Source organism: Scleropages formosus, chromosome 3 (genome assembly GCF_900964775.1).
Source record: "Scleropages formosus chromosome 3, fSclFor1.1, whole genome shotgun sequence".
Classification (NCBI taxonomy): domain Eukaryota; kingdom Metazoa; phylum Chordata; class Actinopteri; order Osteoglossiformes; family Osteoglossidae; genus Scleropages; species Scleropages formosus.
The window spans coordinates 26,634,992-26,661,967 of NC_041808.1; the positions used below are offsets into that span (position 1 = coordinate 26,634,992).

A 26,976-nucleotide genomic window follows, 5' to 3' on the forward strand; every position below is an offset into this window, starting at 1 on the left:
ATGTATTATGCATTAAAGCTTTGTTATGACAGAACAATTTAAGCACAGGAAAAAAAGCACATGATTTTAATAAATTTCTGCCACTTCACTGGTGATTTTGCACACCACTAACCGCTTCCACTGCTGCAATGTGCTTTATCCAAATATTGCACACTATTTTTATTTATAATGACATGTTTTCAAGCTACTGATCTTGGCTGAAATAGTAAATATACTATGTTGTATTTACCCTGCCTTTTCTCAGTGACGTACCTATCGTTTTAAATGTAAGTAGCAATAGAAAGGCATCCAGTGTGAACTGCTGCTGCATATTTCTTTATATGGCTTTAGTATGGTCCGAAAATGTGCAATCTCATCATATCTGAACTGTAATATATTTTCCAGGCAAGCTTTTGCCGTAACAAATTTTATTTGATTGGGCATATCACTGACATCAATCTTCCATAATATTCTTTTTCATGAAAAACGTATTCAAATTAATATGATACTTCCGTTTCTTTGAGACGTACGAGAGTCTCAGGCTGATTATTGTTATTTTTTTTTAAGGTAGAATTATATTACTTTGTGTAATTAACATCCAGCAGGACATTCAGATAGGGAAGGAAAGCAGAGATTGTTGCTGCGATTAATGTGTTTTTTTTTTTGCGGTGTCGAAATTCATCTTGATTAGCAGCACTCATATCATCGCCATGTCTAAAATTAAAGTGGCATAACAGGAAACGCTATTTCCTAATAAAGTCTATCAACATATGGTAGCTATCAAGGGATGCGCTGTGTACAATGTGTCGGGGACGTAATTGTGTTCAAGACTGAATTATCTCACAATTGTCAGTGTGATCTTCTGATGAAATAAAGCCTTCTTGCTGCTCCGCTTGTTATCCTTCACAAAGGTAATTACTTTCTCGCCATTTTGATTGATATTTCACAAAAGTAGGGATAATTAATCCGCGGAGTTTAACCGATAATTGATATTTCACGGTGAAAGTAGTCCTAATTGTTTTGTCTTATTAGCTGGTATTATGAACCGAAAGAAAGAAACGTCTCGCCTTGCTTTGGCCTAATCCACATCATATAAAAAGTGACTGAGTCGCTCAGAGAGGCAATTTATTTTCCAGCAGGGGAAAGACGAGCAGCCGATGTTGGGGAGGAAAGGGGATCGGTGTCACAGTTCAGTTTCTCCCATGTGTGCGTGCGTGTGCATGTACTGCGGCGTGTCTCTCGGTCAATCACGCTGTCCGTTGGCGTCACACTCCATATTTCGGGAATGTGTTTCGCAGCGCCGCTATCAAGCACCCCCTATGACAGAGATCTGAGGTGCGAGAGGCTCCTATCACACTGCTCACACTCCTACCTACGGGAAGATTTGGAGATGTCGCAGCCGGCTTCTCAGGACAGCGGGTGCGGCCACGCGATGCTGCGGGTCACGTAACACCATCGACTTTCCTCCCGGCGAAGAGAGACGCTCGACTCCACAGCTCCCACCGCGCTTCTGGGAGAGAGAGGGGGGCCCTCGGAGCCACACGCAGACAAAAGCAGGGACACACAAAGAAAGACACGCACACACACGTGCGGCATAGACACACACAGATATGAATATGGCCAATCACACACAGTCATACACGCTCGAGACTTTCCCGTCAGAGGCGGACGAAATTTTATATCCAGTCCAGAGGAATTACCAGTATTTGAAAAGCTTTGTTTTTTTGTTTGCTGTTTTGTTTGTTACATTCCTTCATTTGTTTATTGTTGTTTTACTTTAGATATTGTCCAGTTTTTAAGCCCTTCAAACTGAAATGCCACTTCCGGTTTTTACCCCAATTAGATTGTTTACCTACGGTTCAAATCCTAAGTTAATCACTTTTTGGCTCAAATGTGCCAAAGGTGTATTTTTTTGTTTATTGTTTCAATTTTGTCCGAAAATGAGGACGTTTCAAAACCATGACTGTACAGGTGTATAAAAATGTTGGGCTGAAGGAGGATTGTGACCCTTACCATGGTACTCATCAGGGTACTGCCTCATACCAGTGGAAGCTTATACCGCATGTCACAATGTATGAGAAAATAGTGAGCTAACGAATCCGAAAGCCCTCTTTGAGAAGAAAGTCGGCTTTCCCCAGGGCAGGGCCAGGCTGGGAGAGCTCAGTGAGACGGCAGCGTTGCATACAGTTGGCAAGTCGGGTTCCAAGGACACAGCGCGCAGGCAGGATGACAACAACATCCGTCACCGTGCTCGCGTTTAAGAGCGGCGTCAATCGGTTCAAATGGAATTTTGTTCCCGACACTTTTGAGCTCTCCTGCGGGCTCTCCAGTTGTCTTGCCGGAGGGTTGTAACTGTTTATTTCAGTTTGACAGGCCTCACGCCTCTTTGATTATCCCCCCAAGCTTTGCTGTGCGTCGAGATTTATGGAGCTGGAAAATAGATAATGTTTTCACAATGTCTTTGTGTTTTAAGTATAGAAGAACTGCGGGTGTATCCTAGGGACCAGTTAAACTACCGTAAATTCACAGGTGGCCTGCTGGGAACAAGAAGATGAGAATATGATAGATAGATAGATAGATAGATAGATAGATAGATAGATAGATAGATAGATAGAATCGTTTCTGAAAGACCAAGCCTTTACAAATGATTAACACATCTGGTGACACCTCTTCATTACTTTCAGTCTCTTCACCCTCCAGGCTGGAGTTATTTACGCTTCCATGTCCATCCATACCTCTTGCTCTTAATTACACTTGGCTATTAAGATTAATAGGGGGCTTCTGTTGCCTTCGTCTGCCAGGCTTACCTCTGTCTGGCCTGCCTGATGTAAGGAGGGTGGGGACGGATTCCCCTGCGGAACTCGGGGGGGCAAAGATTGATCATCTGCAAGACTCGGAAGAGCAGCTTCACTTCGATTTTGCCACGGGGCCAAGGCACATGAAAATGATGCAGGATGGGAACACGACAAATCCATTATTTACCCAGGGTTTCCTTCACAGGCTTCTCTTTATCTCTTTCTGAACTACGTCTTGGACTTTTCTGCTCTGCATTTCTTCCTCATCTTTAGTCACTCAGTTTACATTTATTTAGTTAGCAGACGCTTTTCTTCAAAGTGACAGACTGGTTATTAAATAATATTTAACTGACACCTTCATCGAAGGTGATTTAGAGTGCTAGATACACCACGATGGAATCCCTTCTGTCATTCGCATATCTATACACACACACACAGAGGGCGGTTTAAGGTCACTAATTGACCGGAAAGTCTTGGAACTGTGGGAGGAAACCCATGCTAACAGGGAGAGAACATGCAGCCTCCACACAAACTGAGCTGGATTCGAACCCACAGCCCAGCGGCTGAGAGACATCAATGCTACGCTGAAATGTCACAGACATACATACTACAACAGTATACTGTGTTAAAAGTTATTTTGCCATTCATTATTGTTAGTGTTTTCATTTTAACAGTCTACCGACTTTGAAATATGGTTGCAGGCACAAACTCTGACATGGACCATAAACTGACAGCAGGTTCTTAGCCTCATTTTACAATATCCTGCTCCAAGTGGCTGGGCAAGACATCTTAAATATATAACTTCTGAGTGCAAATTACCCCGATTAGAAACACTGTCGTGTTCAAGTTATTAGTCATTGCTCCTGCTTAAAAAAAAAAAAAGAAAAAAAAAATTTAAAAAATGTTAAAAAAAAACTCAATGCGCTATGGACACTAGAACTAATATCCTTCACCTGCCAGGCGCTGTCTCTAGGAGATCGACAGGTGTCTGGCCCCATATCAGAATCAGTCAGCAGATGGACACAGCCCGTTCTGCTGTTTGCTAACCTGTTGTGTGCATCAAAACAGGGCTTGAATCAAACGCGTAGAATAAAAGAGCCATTACTCTTTGCTTCCTATTGAAACTGTGCAGAGATAATTGAGCTGGCGTGCTGATTTTACATATGGATGAAAATAGCTTTGCTGCCTTTTCAAATGTTGCTTAACAAGTTGTTTTGCTCCCAGTGTGGTTTGAACACGGTTATGTAAACACCACCTAATTTGGGTCGGCTCTGTATCATTCATGAAGACATACATATTAATTGAAACGCACTGAGGCAGTCAGTATGTGCAGCGGGTGCTGTTTTGGTGGCTGTGGGGGTGACAAATAACTTGTTATTTGTACATGTTTTCAGGAATCTCATGCATGAGGCCACCCTACATCTAAATTAATTTGGACTGCCTTAGCATTTATTGCAGCACTGCGGAGATTCAAAATGGCTTTTCTTTGTGATGACAACATTATTGCTGACTTTCACATCGAATAATTAGAACAGGGTTCCAATGCCTTTGTTGGGCCCTGAATACACTGCAAGTTAACGTACCGACGTGGCTATCAACTTTGGCAATACAGTTTTTAAATAAATTTGTTTTATGCATATAGTTGCTTAAATTGTTCGGTGATTTTTCTGTGATTTCCACAGGGCACATGAAAAAAAAAATCGTGAACATCACACTGTGAGACCCCCCAAAAGCTAGAATAAGTAATTACATACAATTTAAATGGGCAGGAAAGCGTAGAAGGCACCAAAAACTGAAACAAAAAAACAAAAGTCTTGTACATGAAGTAATAACATCTCTATGTATCCAGTGGCCAACTGGCTGCCCATCCCTCTCAGACCACAATGATGACAGCAAAATTCTATTGAAAAATATACTCCGTGTGAGTGACAGAGAGTGTGTGTTCCACTGATATATCGATGAGTTACCTAGTGTAAGTATTGTATCCAGCAGTGTAAGTCACTGTGGTGAATAAGGTGCGCGGGTTCATAACACTATATAGAGTTCATTGGAAGTTGCTTTAGAGAAAAGTGTCTGCTAAATAAATTAATGTAAATGTAAATATATACTGCATAAATTAAATGTATTTAATTATTTTCCTTTTAATCATATTTATATTCATAAATATTTACACTGTTTTGAGAACATATGTGATGCATATGTCTGCTTCTGCTGTTTCAAAGAGCATAACAATTCCAGGTGTTTTGTGTTCATCTGTTCTTCATTTTTTGTGGTCATCCAAATTCCTTCAAGCATGGAATTACTGAACACTCCCCCCCCCGCCATTGTGAATGCATTAAAATGACTGTGATGAATGAATTTATCATTAACCACGAACAAATCAATGCAGCAGCCATGATCTAAAGTGTACTTAAACCCAGCATGCAGCGCAATTGTGCACCTTTCATATGTATTTGTTTCTCAAATTGAATAAGCCTTAAGTGGCTCTTGAGTATAAAATATCCCATCTCTTTAATTGGTTCCGTAGCTGGTTATTTTCAGCGGGCTCTTTGGCTTAGAGTCGAATAAGATAAACTCTCTTTAACAATTTACTTAATGGTTTTTCGCCTTTCAGCCACGCTGGCCAAACTCGAGACAAATTAAAAATCATTAACGCGGAAACACCAACATCCCATAGGTACACTAACGGCGACAATAAATCCAAGTGACTGTGAGCTTACAAACAGCGAGAAATAAGAAACCTCAGCAGATGTGGGTTAAAATATAGTTATTTAAGTAGTTTTATTGAGAATGCGATAAAGAGGAACAGCACTGTGATTCATATTCCTAGAGATGGCAAAAGCCTTTAGCTATTTCTGCCACTCCAGCTAGTTTATCTCCTTACGGTTTGTGACAGTCTTTTTAGTCCATCTCAGAACTGGACCCAGGCCAGAACATTGTTGAAAATTCACACTAAACCTCGGCGGCCTGTTAGCATGTTCCGTGATTCATTGGTTAGAGCCCTTGGGCATTTTTCAGTTTGTTTCTTCTTATGGATTGTGTTCCCAGCGTTGCTGAGTCAGAGCTTGGGGGATGTGTAGCAGCAGTGAACTCAGATGAGGGCAATAAGGAATCCCTGTTTCGTTGGTTATGATCATTCAGTGCTTACAATTAACATGGAAGGAGAACTGTGTCCCTGGCTGTATCTCAGGTTGATAAAAATTATTTATGAAGAGTACAACTAATCAGACTTGTCTGAAAAACAGGTTAAGCCAACAAGGAATATGTTAATGAATTTCAACTTTTGACATAATGGTTGCACACCTTATTTTCGTATTTTTCCTTGTTTGATAGTGAGCAAATCAGTGAAATTGAATTAAAGGCTTCAATGGATTTTATCGCTTGTGATGTTGACTATTTTAGCCAGTAATAAAATCAAACAAGAAAATTCTCAATCTCATAGAGCAGCAAAAATTAATAAATAATTAAAATCACTAAAATAATTGAAAGTATTTTTTATAGAGATTATATTTAACAATTATGCCCCCTTTTTCCACACTGCAGGATGCCATTAGGCTTTTTTATGCCACTTTTAAAACTCTAAATTATAGCCAAGCATGCCTTATGGAGGCAACGATTTTCATTTTTATAATTCTCCTTTAATATTTGAAAAAAGAGACCTTGAGGGGTGTAGATAGCATAGTGGTTAGAGGCATGGCCGTGAGAAGGTCCTGTTTTCGAATCCTCAGTCCTTCTTCAGTAACCTTGATTAAGGTACCTACCATGAATTAAGCTTTGCTTCAAAAACAGGATAAAAAAAGAACTATTGTGCTTGCACATTTCAATCTTTTTTTCAATCCAGTAAAACAAGGGCCTTTATCAGTGTGTAGGGTTCTTATGCAGAAGGGTACTGAAAGATTATAATATGAAGAATATTTTGTGGTGACTAGACACATATGGTTTTCTATTAAACACAAGGTAAAGATGCTTAATATTTTAAGCCTATTGAAAAGTGTGATTGAAACTGTGCCTATTATATATTAATAAGTAGATGAATGTAAGTTTTAAAATAATGAACATTTTAATCAACATTACAAATATATATGCTAATAATGGTTATGAGAACTAATATACAAAACAGTATTTTCAACTGTACTGTTCAACTTCATCTTTTAAAAGTTTAAAGATGGAAAAAAAGAATAGCTGGACATCTTGTCATCATATTTTCCTCATAAATATACAAACAACCAACTAATTTCAATAACCACTTGCCCCAAGCAGGGTCACAGCAATCCAGAGCCTATCCCAGAAACATTGGGCACAAGGCTGAAGGGGTGGGCACACCCTGGACAGGACTCCAGTCCATTGCAGGACAACAACTAGGTACCCAGCCACACAGCCAGGCAAAGGTACTGGAGCAATTGCAGGGCAAGCACCTTACCCAAGGACACCACAGCCAGAAGCAGCGATCGAACCACCAATTGCCGGAACCCAAGGCAGCCACTCCAACCACAACACCACCAGCCACCCTGTATGCAAAGAATGTTTTTCCAGTTCATATAACTTTTTTGAGGGGCTGACCATCTTTATTTTAACTTAGTTCATCCTCTTGCTAGTCAGAATCAGAATCAGAATCCCATTTATTTAGCCAAGTACGCACACACATACAAGGAATTTGGTTTTGGTTCACAATGGCTCATTGCGTAGAGTAGACAAGACATATACACATATTGAGTGTAATTTGACCTATAGCATAGCACTGTGTTAATATTTGTAATGTTCATGAACGTGGGGGGTGCGGTGGCGCAGTGGGTTGGACCACAGTCCTGCTCTCCGGTGGGTCTGGGGTTTGACTCCCACTTGGGGTGCCTTGCGACGGATTGGTGTCCCGTCCTGGGTGTGTCCCCTCCCCTCCGGCCTTACGCCCTGTGTTACCGGGTTGGCTCCGCGACCCCGTATGGGACAAGCGGTTCTGAAAATGTGTGTGTGTTCATGAACGTTCTGTTACTGAAGTGGGCCTTCTATGTTTTTTTTTTTCACACTGTAAAATGCTCCCCTGTGGTTCCTGCAACTTTTTCTCAATATGCCATGCGATGTTCCACAGTCTAATGTAGCCTGATGGACAAAACATGGAATAAAGAGCTAGTGGGAAAGAATCCTTGAATACTCTGTTGTTGCAATGTAGTCAGCATATTGCGTGAAGAATGCTTGAAATAAATCAGTGCAGGACACTGTGGTTTGTGAGGACTAGAACTGTCTCCATTGAGCTCTTAAGATGTCCAAAGGGTCATGCTGAAAATGCAGTTGTATTGAACGTTAGCCTGCTATCAGTAGTCCTTCATATCTCTTATTGCGAGTCTCCTGAAATCAAAATAACAGGGATACAAAGGCAGAGGCAGTCTGAGCTTTAATGCATTCAATCCGGTGAAATTTTTAATTGTAACAGTTGTCCTTCAGTAACCAGTTTTTTTCAGGTGAAGCACAGCTTTGCTAAACATGTCCTTTAAAGGATCTGAATGCAAAGAATCTTGGGGAGAAATACCAACCTTGGAAACTTTTTTGAATGCCAGAGTGGCACTGAGACATAAAGGCCACCAAAGGTGCCATTAATCATAATGGCCCTCAGACCTCAGGCAGGGAGAGTTCAGCATGAGTTAGAAAGCGATAACATCTACCGAGAAGGATTTTTTGGTACATTTTTATCAGTGTCTAAGGTTAAAAGCTATACTGACCCAGTAAAAGCTGACTGTGAGTTTTTGTGAAAATGAGTATTTATATGTATTGTCATGGTGAAAGAAGTTATTTTCCACTTTCCAATCAGGCAAGAAAATGAGCATCAGAATGGCTGGTATGTAAGTATTATGTAAGTAATGTAAGTAATATGTAAGTAATGAAAATGAAATAAGTATATAAGTATAAGGGGGTGCGGTGGCGCAGTGGGTTGGACCGCAGTCCTGCTGTCCAGTGGGTCTGGGGTTCAAGTCCCGCTTGGGGTACCTTGCGACGGACTGGCGTCCCGTCCTGGGTGTGTCCCCTCCCCCCTCCGGCCTTACGCCCTGTGTTGCCGGGTAGGCTCCGGTTCCCCGTGACCCTGTAAGGGACAAGCGGTTCTGATAATGTGTGTGTGTGTGTGTGTGTGTGTATATAAGTATAATAAGTAACTCACTTGTGCAAAGTCCTGACTTGACTGAGATTCCAAGGCAAGTCCCGAAAGCTGTTAATGCTCAAAAACCTACAATTGTTGCAGGACTAATGCAATTTTGCATGGAGGCCTACATTTCTTTACACTATGCACATTTCTTTCAACAGCTATAGGAAACATTTAGTTGCAGTCATTGCAGCTAAAGGTGGCACAAGTGACTAACGGTGAAGGGGCTATTACTTTTTGCACACCTATGGCTGCCTTTTCATTATCTTTCACACCAGAGGAATGTTATGAAAACAGTTCTGGTGTCATTTATTTTTCTCTCAGGCTCGATTCATGTCCTACCGGAATTGACAAAAAGATCTGATCATATCTAATATCACAAAATTGCGGAAGCAGGGAAATTTGCAGCGGAGCAAAAAGATCAACACAACTATATACTTCTGGAAGATAAGAGAAAGACATTTTGTTTTAAAATCGTTTACTTACAGATAATTCTGTGAATTACTTTGCAGTTGAATTTGACAAAATTTTGGTAGATTTTCCAAAAGTGCCATATTTTATTTTACCCAGATGAGTTTATTTTTAATGCATGCTAGTTATGACATTTCAGGATTGTACTCATGGTCTGCTGGGCATCCTCCCCCCGTGTGCAGAAACACACTGTAGAGTAGCATAAAGTTTGAATAACACCAAGTTTTTGCCTTGAATCTCTCCTATCGTATTTTTTTCTTTTGACATTGAACTGACAGAGCCACTTTATGCTAACCTCACAAGCTTCAGGTCTGTGAAACCATATCGGGAAGGAAGATGGCAAATATAGACTTTAGCATATGTCGAGTGCTCCGAAGGCTTGGAAGAACACCAAAAAAATAATCCATGCAAATTTATTATGCAAATTTGTTGAATCCTCTCCGATATGCCACAAACTTCCACCTCCTAACTAGACAGAAACCTTTTGCACATGCTCCTCGGTTAAACATAAGGATTTTGTTACCTCATATAATAATTTATGGTTTATAATAATTTATTTGCTAAATACAAGAAAACAAAGAGTGAGTTGATTTGTGTCTTACGGTTCTGTCTTTTTTCCATCACAGCAGCAAAAAAGTGCTTATGAACTTAATGCTTATGAGCATACTGACCAAAGAGTTTCAGCTGTTTAATATATAGGTATGCAAACTTAAAAAATGTTTTCTAACCAACAAAAATGTGCTGAGGACTAGTTTTAGGTGACTATTTGCCCTTACTGAATTACAAACACATGTAAGAGTTAGGCAAAAGGTGCAGAGCACAAATGTATGTGAACAGATGAGCAATGTAAAACATGGCTTGGATGCTGATGTTTTGGCTCACACTGTCCTCGTCATAACTTACAAACAAGTAAGCAGCATGTTTCTCACGTTTTCAAAATCCAGGAATAACTCATCTTTGGAGACAGGAACAAAAAAAACACTACAGTATTTATTTATTTATTTATTTATTTGCCTCTGGTAGCATAGTCCTTAGCACTTTCTTGATATTGTTATCCTCATATATAAAGAAATGAAAGTCAGTGCCACATTTTCAAATTAGGTGCCATGATATTTGCTCTTACTGAACAGATGAAGATACACAAAAATCATTTAAACACCAACGCAGTACGCAGGCATGCACTCATTATGATGTAGGTCCTAACAGGACTTAATCATCCTGCTTATTCCACCCACAAAAGTTCCACCTACTCCCAGGGTTGCCTTCCCTCTACTATATTAACATGTGCTTATGCCTGAGGTGATCATTAAAGGGAAAATATGGTAAACATTTATTATAAAAGAAATATCACAATGGACAACACTAGTTAACCAATAAATATGTCTGAATGATGTATTGGTTGTTTTTTTCTTCTTATATGTACTGACAGTGCTGTGAAAAAAAAACAATAAAAATAAATTCCAGATGTCTCAAGAAAAGTAACAAAATAAAGAAATTCTTTGCATAATGATGCGCACGATAATCGTCTGTAATTAACAGTGATTTTTGCAAAAACTATTCATCTGTAAAAAAAAAGTTGGCATGTTGTTACAAAAAGGTGGCACAGTAGCACAAAGGTAGCAGTGATGCCTCAGAGCATCTGGACTGTGATTTTGGTTGTGGGTTTGAAGGCAGTGTTGTCAGTGTAGAGTTTGCAGGTTTTACCTAGGTACACGTGGGCTTCCTCTGGGTGCGCAGCTTTCCTCCCACAGTCTAAAGGCATGTGTTCCAGATGCCCTTAAAGACAAAACACTGATAATCCAAAATTTACTTTTGAACTATTTTCTTTATAGTTGCACAGACAAACAAACAACCAGACAGGCATACAAATGTATGCTTGCCCTGGATGTAGATATCCACTCAATAAATACTGATGCAGTTTTTATGCTACACAGATGGATACTTTTAATAGATCCTTATACATTTGATTATGTGGCTTAGATATTACTGGCTTTTATGATGAAAAATGAATTACTTTCGTTTCAAGACGATATGATATTATGACATATTTCAGCAGGATAACTATATCTTACACAAATAAACAGTTTTCTCTAGTGTTAACAGTGAGCTCCGCTGCATGATATACAGTATTGGAGAATGGACACAGATTCACAGAAAGTGACAATAGGCCATTATCCTTCTTCGGTTAAATTGTATGAATATTCTATTTAAAAAAGTGCTAAATAAAAATTATACACAAAAATGGGTGAATTCTTTAAATTAATTTAAGAGAGGATGGATATGAAGAATTTTGCTTAATAATAAGCATTTCAAGAAATTCCCACAGCAGGTTGTCAGATCCTGGAAATCATTATTTGGCCATTTTTACATGTGCATTCATTTCTTTAACCGAAGTGCATGAGTTCGATAGTATAGTACTGCAGGCTTATATGTGATTTCCGTATTGCACACTATTCCTTATTTTCATTTCACTTAATCAGGCAGCTGTGCTACAATTGGGTATTTGAAGACAATAGTGTATTATGTCGCTTTTGTACATCCTTCCAGCTATTATATATAGCTATGCAGATTGAAAATTCAATCCGTTTTTAAATTGCAGCGTAAGTGAATCCAAGTTTTCAGTTAAGTCCGGTAGATAACATGGAATAAATGAAAATGTCTGCATAATACATTATCACATAGAAAAACTTTGCAAAATTATGGCAAATGATTACTATATGTCTTACGGCAAAGTGTATTGATGTACAGGCCAGATTAAGTCTCTTTTGTTTCTGAGAGGGATATTTGACATTTACAAGAAGCCGATAAAGGAAAGGCAAATGACTGTTAAAAGTGTGAGCGCTGCTCATATGAATAGGGAGATGCTGAAGACAACCTCTGCTGGAGCAATCACTTTCAGTTCAGCTTCTGTCTGACCTCCTGAGAAAAAGACAGACTAAATGTCCTCTTTTTCAATACCGTGGAATGATACCATTAGAAATATAATGCCATTTTGAACTCAGAATGTGTATTGCTGATGACAGCTGCTGTACAATTTATTCAGACGATAAAAGTGTATGCAATATAAAAGACAGTTTGGTTGGGTGTTAAAAGCAGATGATGTCCTGCACTGTATTACCAGACTGGATAACCTTAAAGGATTATATTAGAGTAAACCTGCTTTGTTTTAATGTTTAGCTTACCTCTAGGATGATGTGTATATTTGAAGTCTCTCTCGTTTATGAAAAGATTATTTTTTTTTTTCTTTCTGAACTGCTGTGTTATGCTGTTCAAGACAATGTGCTGCTAACCCTAATATTTAGACCTACGGAGAGCTTACAGAAATGTTGCTGTTAATATTGGGGACCTGGGGGATCTCTGATCAAAACCAAGGTTTTTATTCAAAGCTCAGAACTTCAGTTTGAAAACAGCTGAAAATAAATAACGGTAAGCCTTCCTGACCAATGTGGCAATCATTCCTTATCTCATTGAACGGTTAACAATTTTGCAGCAGAGGTGAAAATATGTATTTTATGTCTCTAGTCAAATCATATTAATGTTATACATCTATCACCTTAGTGTAAAGTTTTCCATTTTTACCTCCAGTAGATAACAGAATTTTAAAAAAGGCTCTAATAATACATTATCACGTAGAAAAACTTTACAGAAATAAGTAAAATTATAAGATGTACCTGACTAGTGTTCAATGCAGAAATTATAATTAAAACAAATATTGTAATATTGATTATAGCATTTGAATAGGAAGCAATAGTTGCAGTAGTAGTTATAACTGCTGCACTGCTGCCTTTGGACTCAAAGCATCCAGGTTTGAATTCCACCTCTTGCTGTACAGTAATAAATGAATTAATTAGAAGAAATTACCCAAATTGGGTAAATCACTAGGAATAAATGGGTAAATCACTTTTAGTAATTCAACAGTCACTTTGGAGAAAAGCATCACCTAAATGAATGAACGCAAAACAAGAGAGATTTCACATGGTACCATATTATAGAAACCCTTGCTTTCAGAGTGTACAGATATAGATGGAACAATCTGGCAGGTACAGAACTGGCACAGGCTTGGAATTTAGTTTAATTCTCACTTCCCCATGTCAGTGAAGTGCCTGAGTGCTAAAAATAATTACTTTGTCTGAGGTGCAAAACACGCTCAGCTGTGGGCTCCTCGGCTGTATGCAGAACAGGCATGCAAGTTCGAGGAGAAACAGCATCCTGAAGATCAGGCGATGCCAAAAATACGTGTTCTGTTTCAAATTATGAGCTGAATTATTACTTTTATGAATGAATAAATGGCATGACAGATGCAGAATCAATAGGAATGATTGAATGAGAATAATGAAGCATATATATATATATATATATATATATATAGATATATTTACACAGTATATATATGAGGATGAATATATATGTATATATGAATATAATGAACATATCTATTCATTCATTTGTTGGCACATGCGACACATGGCTGCCAGTCTTAAAACTTATTGACTGTTCCGCGTATAAATTTTATATATACATTGTATACAACAGTCTACAGTATATCCTTCTCAGTATATAACAGAAGCAGCTGGTACAGTGGTTCGAACTGCTACCTTTCACTCAAAGGACCCAAGTTCATATCCCACTTGCTTCTGTATTACCCTTGATGAAGGTACTCACCTAGAATTGATACAGTAAAAATGATTAGAAACAAGTGAATCCTTTTAAGAAACATAACACTGTAAGATCATTTTAGAGAAGTGTCAGATACTAAAATAAATGCAAATTCTAATTGCATTACAAATGCATTACTGTATTCCAATGCAAAGTAATGGAACTTTTTGTATTTTATTTTATATATCATTTTTTGATTAAATTGATGTTTAATAGGTCTGTGTTTCTGCTCTACATCCTATTAGCATTTTATATAGGCATTAGTAATTTCTCATATATAATGTGGTTATTATAGTTTATTGTTTTTCTCTAGGAGAAGCTGGGAAGAATGTTACAGTGGGCTGTTGTTTACACTGAGACTGTCAGATGCAAGGAGCCCAAGCAGGAGTAAATGTCTTATCATAGCTCTGAGACAAAATGCTGTTGAATTTTACCTTTGATAGGTGATTCATAACCTTCAAATCTATTCTTTCTGTAGGGAGAGACAGCAACAAAGCAAATGTATTGTTTAGGCCCCACATCCCATTATCAATATTGTTTCTTTGTTTTTTTTTTCTTTTTTCTTCGTACAGTTGTTTCCGTGCATCTTAATTTAGAACAATGTCCTAGATCTTGTCACTGGGGTGTACAAACCAACTGAAAAAACCACTGCTGTTTGCAGACATTCCAGCTGACTGATTGATAAGCTTTTCTCTGTAGACTTTCATCATTAAGCTAAATCAATACCATAGATGAATATTTTGTGCTTATTTATTCACTTCCATACTATCATGACTGGTGATGCATGCCAGAATCAAATTTTTCTGCTTATAACACAAAAGTACCACTGGGCCAGTTATGTATTTTGTGTGTTCTTGAACCAGTAGGTGGTGCAGTGGTGTACAGAGGTTATGACTCACATCCCTTAAGGAGCTCCCCAATATACTGCATTACTATGGTAAGAGGAGATCGCTGTTAAAAGGATATTGCTTTGCATAACACCTCTCAAGTTTGACAACCCCAACACTTTTAGTGTGAGCTACTGTTTATGGTTCATTTATTTAACATCAAAATTCAGCAACATTGCTACACTACTCACATAGAATCTCTTAAAAATGCAAGTATGTCACAAAGACATGTGGTCTGGAAATGTCTGGAAATGTCTGGAAATGTCAACAGGAATGGCTCACATAGAGGAAGGGAAGACTTGAATTATCAAATGGCATATGCATTCAACATATGTGTTATTTCTTTCAAACTGCCCACCACCTACCGAGTTTAACCTTCAGACCTATATAAAAAGTACATAAAGAGTTCATGAAAGAAATCAGAAATTAGAGAAGAGAGGCTTGAAATGATACGGGTGATATGGAGATGTCCTCCATTTACGTATATTTACATGACTTTTGCATTTACATTTGTATTTACATTTATTTATGGGATACTTTTCTTTAAGACAACTTATTATGTTGAGCAACTTTGATTTACGCACATAGTTGGGTCATTTTTACGGTATTAGTTCAGGAAAAGTACTAGAGCAGGGGGTTGAATTTGGATTGGAAGGCAGCAGCTCTAATCACTACTCCACCTCCTGCCCCCTTGTAATATAATATTTTAGGAATAAATAATTTTATGACTTCACAGTGTGTTGGCCATTATGTGTATTGTTGTTTACTCTATCCATTCAGGGTAAATTCATAGAAAAAGGTCACTACAGCTGGAGGTGTAGGGTTCAGGGGTACAGTATGTGACTCGAAATGGACAAGGGGATTGGGGGGACCCCTTATGAGCAGCTGCAGGGTAGGAGACCTTGAGGTTAATGTGAAAAATCAAAAACAGCTGTGAGCAGTGCCGCTGTTTATCGGGGTACACCACTGTACGCCGGCGCTCCCTCACCTTCCCCCGATCCACCACGGTGACTCATGCCCTCCTATATGGAGGTGCCAGCTGCTCAGAAGATGTGGTCGGTTGCTCGCTCTATCATTCCTGGACGGTACTGTAATCCGGCTCCTCCTTTCCACTGTCGCCACCTGGAGAAGAACTCCACGTTCTCCTCCTCCACTCCTCTGCCAGGAGGGGAAACATGACGCGCTTCGGAGGATAGGCGATAGGCGCACCCTTTCTTTCAAATATGACATATACAGTGTGCGTAACATGTCAAGTGTGTTCATTTGTTTCATCCCCTCTCTCCATTGTAACTCACAGCATTAAGCTACTTAACCGTTTATGCATCTGGGTAACTGACCCAACTGGGTTAGTTCAAGGGTACTACAAGGGCACTACAGAATGTGGGGGATTCAAACCTGGGTCTTTGGAGCACGGTGTGATCACTTGAACCATGTGGTTCCTGCTAAAAGGCTTTCCTTGTTTAACCAGGGAAAAGGAGATGATCCAAAACATGTAACTATTTCTACAGTGACACCTTTTTCTCATAATGCAAATAAATTACGTGACCTTTAACTCACACACACTGCACACACTGTCCTGCAGACCTGACATGTAGAAAATATGGTCAAGACCACTCCACCTTCCTCCTCTGTCCAAAAAGAGCTCAAACTCGCTTTGTTGTGAACATTTCAGTCAGTTATTCAAAAGGTCAAGCTCGCATCTTTCCAAGCTGCGCACTGATTTTTTTTGTCCCTTTTTTCTTTCATCTAACACACACAGACACAACAACATAATCTGTCCTATAATCAAGCACATTTTCCTTGCATATGTAACTGTACCTGCACATACGGTATATTCTTCTTTGGTTTTGCATTCTTTATATAGAATATTCTTTATATATCTTTAATTTAGTTTTTTTTTTCTCTTTATTTATTTGTTTGTTCATTTATCCATCCATTCCCAGTGTACTTTAGCGGGTAGGGCTGATCTTTCAGCAGAGGCAGAAAGCCACACAGTGGAACAGACAGGAGCAGTAGATAAGACGCATTAGCATGCAGGGGACTCTCCACCCTTGAGCATTATTGGCAGTGTGTGGTCATGTCTTCCAGTGACTCCTAGATAACACAACGGGTAGGCTACATCTGCTGCACCAGTTCATAACTTTCAGAATAACAGGAAAATACGGCCACTTGAAACTGTAATGAATAAGCTGTAAACATAATTAATCAGTTCATTTAATCAGTTGAGTAGTAAGAATAAAAATGGAGTCATTCACACTTTTGGCCTCACAATTATTGCATTATGATTAAAATTCTTAACCAGACTGGTCCTTATTTTGGGGCTCATGCCAACAACCATAACGTTATAAATCCATGCCTGTTACACTGACACTTCCTGCTTCCAATGTGCAATGTGTAATATAAATTGAGAAAAAAATATTCTGAGCCTTCACTTTGTGTCCACTTATTATTTTGAGAATTGCTACAGGAAGATTTAAGATGAGTATATCAATGCAGCAAGGGGTGGCGCAGCGGCACAGTGGGTAGCTAGCGAACAAGATCAATAAATAAGGAAGGCGAGAAATCGAGTTTGTCAAAACATATTAAACATTTTAATTATGGCAAACTAATTGCATTTTAAGACATTTAAAAAAGTCTGCTTACTTAAAGTACTGGTAAACGTAACTGTGCCATAATATTTAAAACTCTTTCAGTGAGAAATGGTGACAGCATGGTCATAATCACATATATCTTTTTTGACAGCTTCACAAAGAGCTGTTCGACACTGGCCTTTTTTTCCCACACATTTGCGCTTATTTCTTTTTATTTTATTTTATTTTATTATTTATTTATTTTTTTTTGCAGGCCATAGTTATCCTTATGAAAGCTGCACGGATGTAAAATTTAAGTTAAACAGCAAATGTTATTTATTCATTTGATACAGAGGTGAACGGAAGAAAGCAGCAATGCAACAAAGACAGAGTGGACAATAATTGAAATGGGGTCAAAAAAAAAGATAAATTAACCACAGAATTACAATTTAATGTCTTTTTTACACTGTTGACCCATGTGCACCATACATATAGTGTTCAGTCTGGCATACAAACACTTATGTTTACCATGTCTTTACTTTATCCACTGTCATTATGTGTCATTTTATAGCTGAACATGTAATAAACTTGAGGAAATGGAGCTTGGCTGAAAAGTGCTGCAGTTTACCACAGTGTAGGAGGTGATAGCCAAGAGTAAAACTCTACATTTTTAAACTCCGTCATCCCACCAGACGTTTTACAGTGACAGTTCACACATGCTGTGTTTGACTCTAAGTAAGTGAGGCAGTTCACTGGTGCCATTTCAGAATCCCTCAGCCACCTGCCTATCTCTGCTATACAGGTGTGTTCGAGTTGGAATGGGTGCGAAAAATCCCACGTGCAGTTTAGTGAAACACCAGTTTTGTCGACATGTACAGTATGCGAGAGGCTATAGCTTAACAGGCTTTTTTTCATACTGCTTGGAATATTCTGTATTGCAATAATATCTGTGCTATTGATGCTGTGCATACTACCTGTTGCGTTATGCTATACTGCATTGTAATATACCCCACTATACTGTACTGTACTAAACTATGCTATGTTGAACTGTGCTGTGCTGTACTGTGCTTTGCTATACCATGCTGTCAACCTATATGTCAAAAAGAAGCAGGCACTTTAGCGGACGTGGACATGCAACCTGCAGGTTTTCAGCCACAGGTCCTGCTTCCGCTACAACATTCTCTGCACTGCACTTACTGTAAAGTAAGTGTTTTTAGTGAAAAAGAAAAAGAAAACACCCTGCTTTTCCGGTGTAAATGGACAACACAAAACAGATTGATCTACACATCACACAATTCTGCTGAAAAGTACGTGAACTCATGTGTCCCTTAGTTTTACCATGAAAGAATTATTTAATGAGAATCAGTGTTTCCCATGTGACATAATGAGTGTGTAATAACCAGTTTAGTGTGTTGCTTTAGAGGAAATTATGTGTGTAGCACAAAAACAGGAGTGCAGGTGCAAAAATAAGTGAACCCCAAGTTAGATTGGTTATATCAAGTAGGTATGTAGAATCGGGTATGTAGATCATATTCTTTTTACGTTTAAGATTTAGATTTTATACAAATGATAAATTATTGATTCAATTCAATTTAATTTATTTTGTACAGAGCGTTCTTCTCATGCAGTGACACGGAGCACTTTAACACAGGCATAAGGAAAAAAAAATAAACATCAGAACAAAGAAACAAAGAAGACAGTTGACTACAGACTACCGTAATACAATGCATTTCATAGAGCTATTAGTATGCTTACTGGCCACAGAGGAAAGGAACAAACACTCTCAACTGAAAGTCGAAGGAGAAAAAAACCTCTGGGGGTCCAAGTGCCCGTGGCTGCCCAACCCTCCTGGGCATTCTAGATTAAATAAGACTTCTAAGCCAGTTTACGAGTAATAATGGCATTTTTGCTGTATGGTAGCTTGATTTCCCAGTTCAGCAAGGTACGTATCGTCCATCATGGCAGTTGGTCATCACCTTCAGGGGTGCATCTGTGACCGCCGGCTTGCCTCCTCAGGTCTTTTTGTAGGGAGACAATGCTCGACAAGAAGAAATTGTTAGTAACTTAAACAGATAAATTTAATATGCTTTGATACAGAGGTGGGACAAACATAAACACAGCTAAGTGGAATTACATTTCAAGGTGAAATGATATTAATATTGGCCATTCCTATAGGGTTCACGTACTTCTAAGTAGCACTGTGTGAATAATATGCTGCAGTATACTGTATATATGCAGTAAATTGTAAGAGAGTACAGAGCTCAGATTATTTACAAAGCTGTAGTCTATTCCAGTGCACAAGAACAAAATATATGTCTGTGTGTGTTTGCTGAGAATATTTTGAGTATTTCCATCCACCTTGCATTACACTCATTTTTTTTGGTGTGAATGTAGTGTCTTATTGTCTGCGGTAATATTTCACTTATTTTCTTTTGTAATCTGTACTGATGTGGAGTGCCCACTGAGCTATTTTTAGGTCTGCTTGAAAGTTTTGTTAGAAAACAATAAAATAGTTGTGGCCTAATTAGGGTAATTAATTAAATTAAATAGAGCAGAACCATCCTTAAGTGTTGAAGAGACTTACTCGGTTTGGTTGTGCCAATTTGAGATCCTTATAATTCTCTGCTGAAACAAAAAGAATATAGGCTCTGAAAAGCAGTGGTTTGTGTATTATTTACAATGTTATTATTATTGCATTCTTAAGATATTAAACGAGACTACATCATCCACTCCAGTGTTGTTTTTCTCATTCATTCTTTTCTCTGCTTTTTTTCCGTAACACTTTAAAGTTCCCTTTAAAAACAGCAAACTAGGAAGGCTGATAGTTCCGTCTTTCATTATTTGGCTTTTGAAAGGAGAAGAAGAACTAACAAAAGTGTGTAGATGTACAGCCTGTTGAAATTTACCTGGGTGTGTGAACACCTATACAAATAAAGGGGGAAGGCTAGAGAGCTCAGAGCTCAGATTCTTTAGAAAAAAGTTGCAGTCTATTACAAACCACAGAGAAAAAAAAATGCTTGTTTGTGCTTATGTATTATTACCTTTAAAGGTGAAATTCATATTGAACTTTACTGGGGTTTAGCTGCTAAATACACCTTCTTGCTGTTAATTGTCAGAATGAGTTCTTCTCTTTCACCATCTGTCTAATCTGTCTAAACATCTTTTAACTGCCATTCATTCATTCATTCATTCATTCATTCATTCATTCATTCGTTCATCTGAAGCTAATTATGTCAGAATTCATACATTGCCAGTGCAATTTTAATTTAAAATGAATTACTTTTCCATCACATTATATTTGTGGTGTGTGGCCTCTGGATATGTGAAGCACAGATTTGCCTAATTGTTTTAGCCCTTTAAACAATGCAGGAGAATTACAGTCCCATTCAGCCTTGAAAACTTTGCCAGTGTGCTTTTCAAATGTTGAAATTTGTCAGTAAGGTGGCAGTTATGCAGAGCCAGTGTGTGACGAATTGAACGGAACCTCGAGAAACTCTGGCTGAACATGGATTTTGTGGATTTATGGGTAAGGCAGTAGAAGAAGAAAAGTCCATAAATGCCTTGTGATTAAGAATAATTCCCTACGGGCTGCTGATAATTTGTGCCATAACTGTCCTCATTAGAAAACTACTGCGCCACTGCTGTTATTCATAACCCCCTCACGAGGTCACACTCTTTAACTCTGCAAATGAGCAAAAATTATCAAATGCATGCAGAGTCCAGATCAATTTCATAAGCTATAATTGCAATCAGTGTTACTACAGTTTTACAGTCTCTAATGTAAAAGTATACATGTGCTTGTTCTGAAAGACACATTATATTTTGAACATGATATTTGAATAAATTATATATGTAAATTTCCCTGCAGGGATTATTCTTTATTAAAACTACTAAAATAATAGTATACTAATAATATTATCTTGTTCCGTCATTTTAAAGTAAAAAATGTACTTTTTCCTACAGCTTGTACATATTCTAATTTACAGAATACACACAGTGCAGTAAACTTTGTGAACTTCAAGGATTTCCTTGTAAATGCATTTATTTCCATTTGTGCGTGATGGTTGGAATGAACATACGAAATGGTGTTTGGCGGGCTGTGCGAAACAAAGAGTTTCCATGCGCCTTTGATGCATAACAAATGACACAATCCACACTATTTGCCAGCATTAATTTATCATGAATCACAGTGTGTTGTTGACTGTGTTGGCAGTTCTGGGAGTGCCTTTTTACGCGCGTTCCTTTTTTTTAGGTGTCAGCGGTGCTGACAGATTGGTAGCAGCCTGCTCTATTGCCGTCTCTTAGGTGCCGTAGCTAGGCCCAGTACGCAAAGTATAAGTTTGTCATTTATTTATTTTATTTTATTTATTTTTTTCCATCTGCCTTCTGCCGTTTTGCATCATCCTGCCAAGTTCTGGTGCGCAGTGTTATTTTTAAGTTATCTGCAAACTTACTGTCTTCCACATACTGTACCTCAAGGGATACACAACTCTGAGGGAAAAACTGATTACAGTGGCAAATGACAACATATGCCTACAGACACAGAACAACATAATCATCTGAAGCAGTTCCACTCGGCTGCTCTACATATTGTCTGGGACTGAGGGGTGTAGGACGAAGAAAGGGGTTTGTTTCAGGAAGACTGCAGGGAGATTCATTTTGGAAAGGGAACAAATAATTCTGCATTTATATATTAATAAAACACCTTCCTCCCAAGCAACTTACAGTGTTAAACTACTTACAGTGATTTACCCATTTATACAACTAGATATTTTTTTTTACAATATCAATTTAGAGTAAGTACCTTGATCAAGGGTACTACAGCTACAGCTGAGATTTGAACCTGGGTCCTTCCAGTGGATTTCAGCAGCTCTAATCACTGTGCTTACCGCTCTCCTCCAATACTTGTCAAGTGTTAAAATGCTTAAATATTTTAATACTTTAGAATACTTCAACTCTAAAAATGCAAAGGTTCTGAAGCAGTGCTTAAGTGTAGATTTTCGAAAATTAAATAGTGGCTACTGATTGTTTGTAGTTTTATGCTTTTTGTGATTGTGTCCAAAATTTTGTATTGGTTAGCTGTGTCTTGAAAAAGATTTCGAATCTCAGCAAGACTGAGCTGGTTAAATAAAGGTTGAATAAATACATGAATTAATATATTTTTGTACTGCTGCTCTGTTGGTAGCATTAGCTCACAGGGGGGTTAAGTGGTCCGCTGTGGAGGCTTTAGTGAGACTAGCCTGACTAAGCTGACTCATGGAAGAGTTCCTTATTTGATCTAGAACCATTGTGAACACATGTTCCCAGCAGGTTACATGTATGCAATTGGATTTTGCATACAAATGTGTTTTACTATATAACCTAGTGCCTGTTTGCTTGATGAGGCTGTCGAGCTGATGTGCGGAAAATTATTGGGAACAAGAGGGTGCTGCAGGGGTTTCTCGACAAAAAAGCTTGCAGCTGCTTGGAAGCCTAAGCAGCTACATGGGTGGATCATTTATAATTTCACCCTAAAGCCTCTGTAGCCCCTCTGCAGGTTGTATAAAACAATTAGTGTTTCATGTAATTAATTTAGAAGTCAGAACTGTTGCTCGAATTAAACAGCACATAGCAGATATTTAAGACCATATTGATTGTAAAATTATATTGAGATGCCACACTTCAGGTAAACATCAGCAGGATCCAAATGTGCTAAATCAGCATCCTTATCCCTATGGGAAACAATTTGCTGACGTAGAATATTGGAACTGGCGCTGTGTCCTGGAATAGTCACCCTCATATTTTAACAGTAATTAAAATACCATCAACTCTTGCTATGCATTCATAATTTTATTCTGAAACTTACTGTAGCTCTCCCAAATTGCTGCTGATTTTGGGTTACAACTAGAGACAAAAAAGTGCATCAACTTGCCCGCTTATAATTATCGTACGCCACTTGTAACTATGTGTGTTATAATTAAGAGTAAAATTGCTGTCGTTTTAATGCAATATATTATATATAGTGCTATAAGCAACCATGAGAAATTATCTCAGCCCATCATTGTAATGAAAGTGCTAATACACTTATTACAGTGTTATTGTAAAAAATAATGATCACTTTTTATAGTGTTACAGACTCAGTGATTGCATGAGAAACATGGATACACTTTGCTGCTAAGCCTTTAGTTAACCCAGAGGAAAAAAAAAAACAAAAAAAAAGTCATATTATAACCTTTTTTCAGTGCTGAGGCACATCAGCTAGAATTTAGACGAGAGGTTAATAAAGTGAGTAGGGGGGTGCGGTGGCGCAGTGGGTTGGACCGCAGTCCTCCTCTTCGGTGGGTCTGGGGTTCGAGTCCCGCTTGGGGTGCCTTGCGACGGACTGGCGTCCCGTCCTGGGTGTGTCCCCTCCCCCTCCGGCCTTACGCCCTGTGTTACCGGGTAGGCTCCGTGACCCCGTATGGGACAAGCGGTTCTGAAACTGTGTGTGTTAATAAAGTGGGAAATAATTTTCAAAATAAATTATCTGAAGAAATCAAAACAAGACAGAAAGTTTGAAAGAATACAGGTCAAAATTCAAAGAAAGTCTAGAGTGGATTAAATGTTTATCTGTTTAAAAACAGCACTGCTTGATTAGCCAAGGTCTGTTCGTGAACTGATGGACATGGGCTGGTATTCCACACTGAAGCCTTGGCAAATGTTTCTTGTGTACATTTTTATTCTCTAATCTCCATCAGTGATATGTGTTTGTCTTCTCAGGGATTCCCACTAGACGGGAATGAAGGACAAATCTACTCCTGGACTGATGGCTTGAGGAGAAAAAATTGGCATGACACCGAAAGCATTCGGAAGGAGGAGATGCGTGTTGGTAAGGTCTTGTCTCATCCAACTGTTTGCTGTACCCTGTTTACCATCGATGTCCAGCCCCGGCATGAGCAACATCCAAACCCAGTAGATTGCTATGACAACAATATGACTGTGTATTTAAATAAGGACACCTAAGCCCTTTAACCCGTGGCAATTAACCCCAGCTAAGTATCAAAAATGGTACCACTGCATCTCTCAAAGGACAATAAATCTGTGAAATTCAGTAAAAAACTGCACTGTACACCTGGGAAACCTGAGCAACACCAGTATGGGAAAATCTGGAAAGAAGATGGAATACAAAGGGACCCACGGGTGTTCTACATCTCTGGGGTCTATTGCAGAAGAGCTGAAAAGATGTGACACCTCATTTGCTGATCAGACTTGTCAACTGAATTCACACCACCTGCCGCTCAAAATAGGAACTAAAATTACAGCTTTCTGTTAATTTTCGAGGAACCTCTCCCATGGTATACACTGTACAGTATTAGATGTTATAAGTATTACATGAGTAGGAGCAGGACAATTTTTATGTTTAGACAAAGAGAAAAACAAGTACAATCCTGACAAAAAGATAATATATTATACTCACAAACACACAAGAAAGAAAGAATGAAAAGATTAAACGGAACCAGGGACTTAATTTTGGCCAATCATTGTGAGATGCCAGATGACAGTAAAATCACAAAATAGCACAAAGAAGTGAGAAGAAGTGTAGTGAATGTCACTGTCAACTGCTCTCTGCCTCGATAAGTTATCATTAAACTGTAGTCTACAGTGTCAAAACTCACTGTGCTAGTTAAGTGTTGGTAAGTGCACATCCAAGTTAATCATAAGGAAAAATACACACACACACACACACACACACACACACACACACACACTGTCTGAAGCCACTTGTCCCATATGGGGTTACGGCAAGCCGGAGCCTAACCCAGCAACACAGGGCATAAGGCTGGAGGGGGGAGAGGACACACCCAGGATGGGATGCCAGTCCATGACAAGGCACCCCAAACAGGTCTTGAACCCCAGACCCACCAGAGAGCAGGACCCAGCCAAGCCTGCTGCGCCGCCGCATCCCTCTAAAGCAAAATAAACTCTGAAAATTACTTTTCAAAAAAAAAGAAAAGTCAAAAAACTTACAAATTTAAGATTAAGTACTTGATGCTGCAAGAAACAGCTATACTTTCTGATACATTAGTAATGTGGTCAATTATCATTTGAAAGTCAATTCTGGAAATGAATATTTCTCCAGGAAAATTCTGATTGCTGATATGTGAAAATATGAAAGAGGGATGGCGGAGCCTTCCCTTCCTGGGCACTACAAGGGTTACTGACTGATGCGTCGATTCAGAAAGGGGTAATTTTGTACGCTGCACGTGTTGAAATGCATAGTTGCGAATAAATGAAAGCCCAGCTGTCACGTTCATTCTTGTCTGACTGGCATCTTTAGTGAGATGAAGCTCTTCTCTAACGCCGGCCGAAGCCAGTACCGTGATTTATGGTGGCCAATGCATCAGCGGGGAGACAGTAATGTGTATTGCCTGAGGTTAGCCAATAATTCAGCCACTGAGCCGATATTACACAGCTGAGTCCAGGCTGCAGGCTTCAACTATACATACTTTCTAGAACACATTTTCCAGCATACAGGGACCAACATGCAATTCCTGTATTTTCAATATGTGAAGAGAGTAATATTGTATTGGCACTTACTACGCATTGCGTAACCTTGCGAGCCTTATTATGGTTCGTAATGGATGTTAAATAAAAGGTCCTCAAACGCAGACATGTACTCACATTGTGAAGAGTGCTTTGTGGCAGGCAGCCAGATGTGTTACACCCCTTAGCGGACACACCTGAGTGGGAGTTCCCGATCCCATATGGGCACAGGTGTCTGATTATTATTTAAAGAGGCTCAGGAGGGCTGACAAGAAAAGAGCACACATGCTTGTTTCTGCTTCTACAGTATGTCTTCCTGAAATTTTTGAAAGAATTTCATTTTTTGGGTCGAACTTAAACGTACATTTATAGCAGCTTACAATGTTTCGCTACTGATTTACCAATTTATGCAGCTAGGCAATTATTACTGTTTCAATTCAAGGGAAATGCCTTGATCTTACTTGATCAAGGTAACATCCCATACTGCAGCAGAACATAGGATTTAGACCTGGATTGTTTTGAGTGGAAGACAGCAGCTCAAACCACTGTTTCACCTTCTGCCAATGTGTAATATAATATTTTAGGAATGAATAATTTACAGCCCCTCCGTGAACCGCCACCTTACCGTGGTGGAGGGGTTTGAGTGCCTGAATGACTCCAGGAGCTATGTTGCCTGGGGCTATATGCCCCTGGTAGGGTCTCCCATGGCAAACAGGTCCTGGATGACAGACGAGACAAAGTGCGGTTCAAAAGCCTCTTATGAAGAAAATAAAACCAAGGCTTTCGTTTACCCCGCCCGGTATGGGGTCACCGGGGCCCCACCCTGGAGCCAGGCCTGGCGGGGGGCTCGCATGCGAGCACCTGGTGGCCAGGTCTATGCCCATGGGGCCTGGCCGGGCTCAGCCCGAAGCCATGACGTGGAGTCGCTCTTCGGTGGGCTCACCACCTGCCGGAGAGACCGTAAGGGGCCGGTGCATTGTGATTTGGGC

At 39.1% G+C, this 26,976-nt stretch overlaps 1 protein-coding gene across 1 annotated transcript in view; it reads left to right on the forward strand.

The window, feature by feature from the left end:
• LOC108926104 (polypeptide N-acetylgalactosaminyltransferase-like 6) overlaps window positions 1-26,976 on the forward strand; it is a 134,451-nt gene that overhangs the window by 12,466 nt on the left and 95,009 nt on the right. The window contains exon 3 of the mRNA XM_018738584.2: window positions 24,224-24,332. Within this exon, the coding sequence (XP_018594100.1) occupies window positions 24,224-24,332 (109 nt within the window). The remainder of the gene's footprint in view (window positions 1-24,223; window positions 24,333-26,976) is intronic.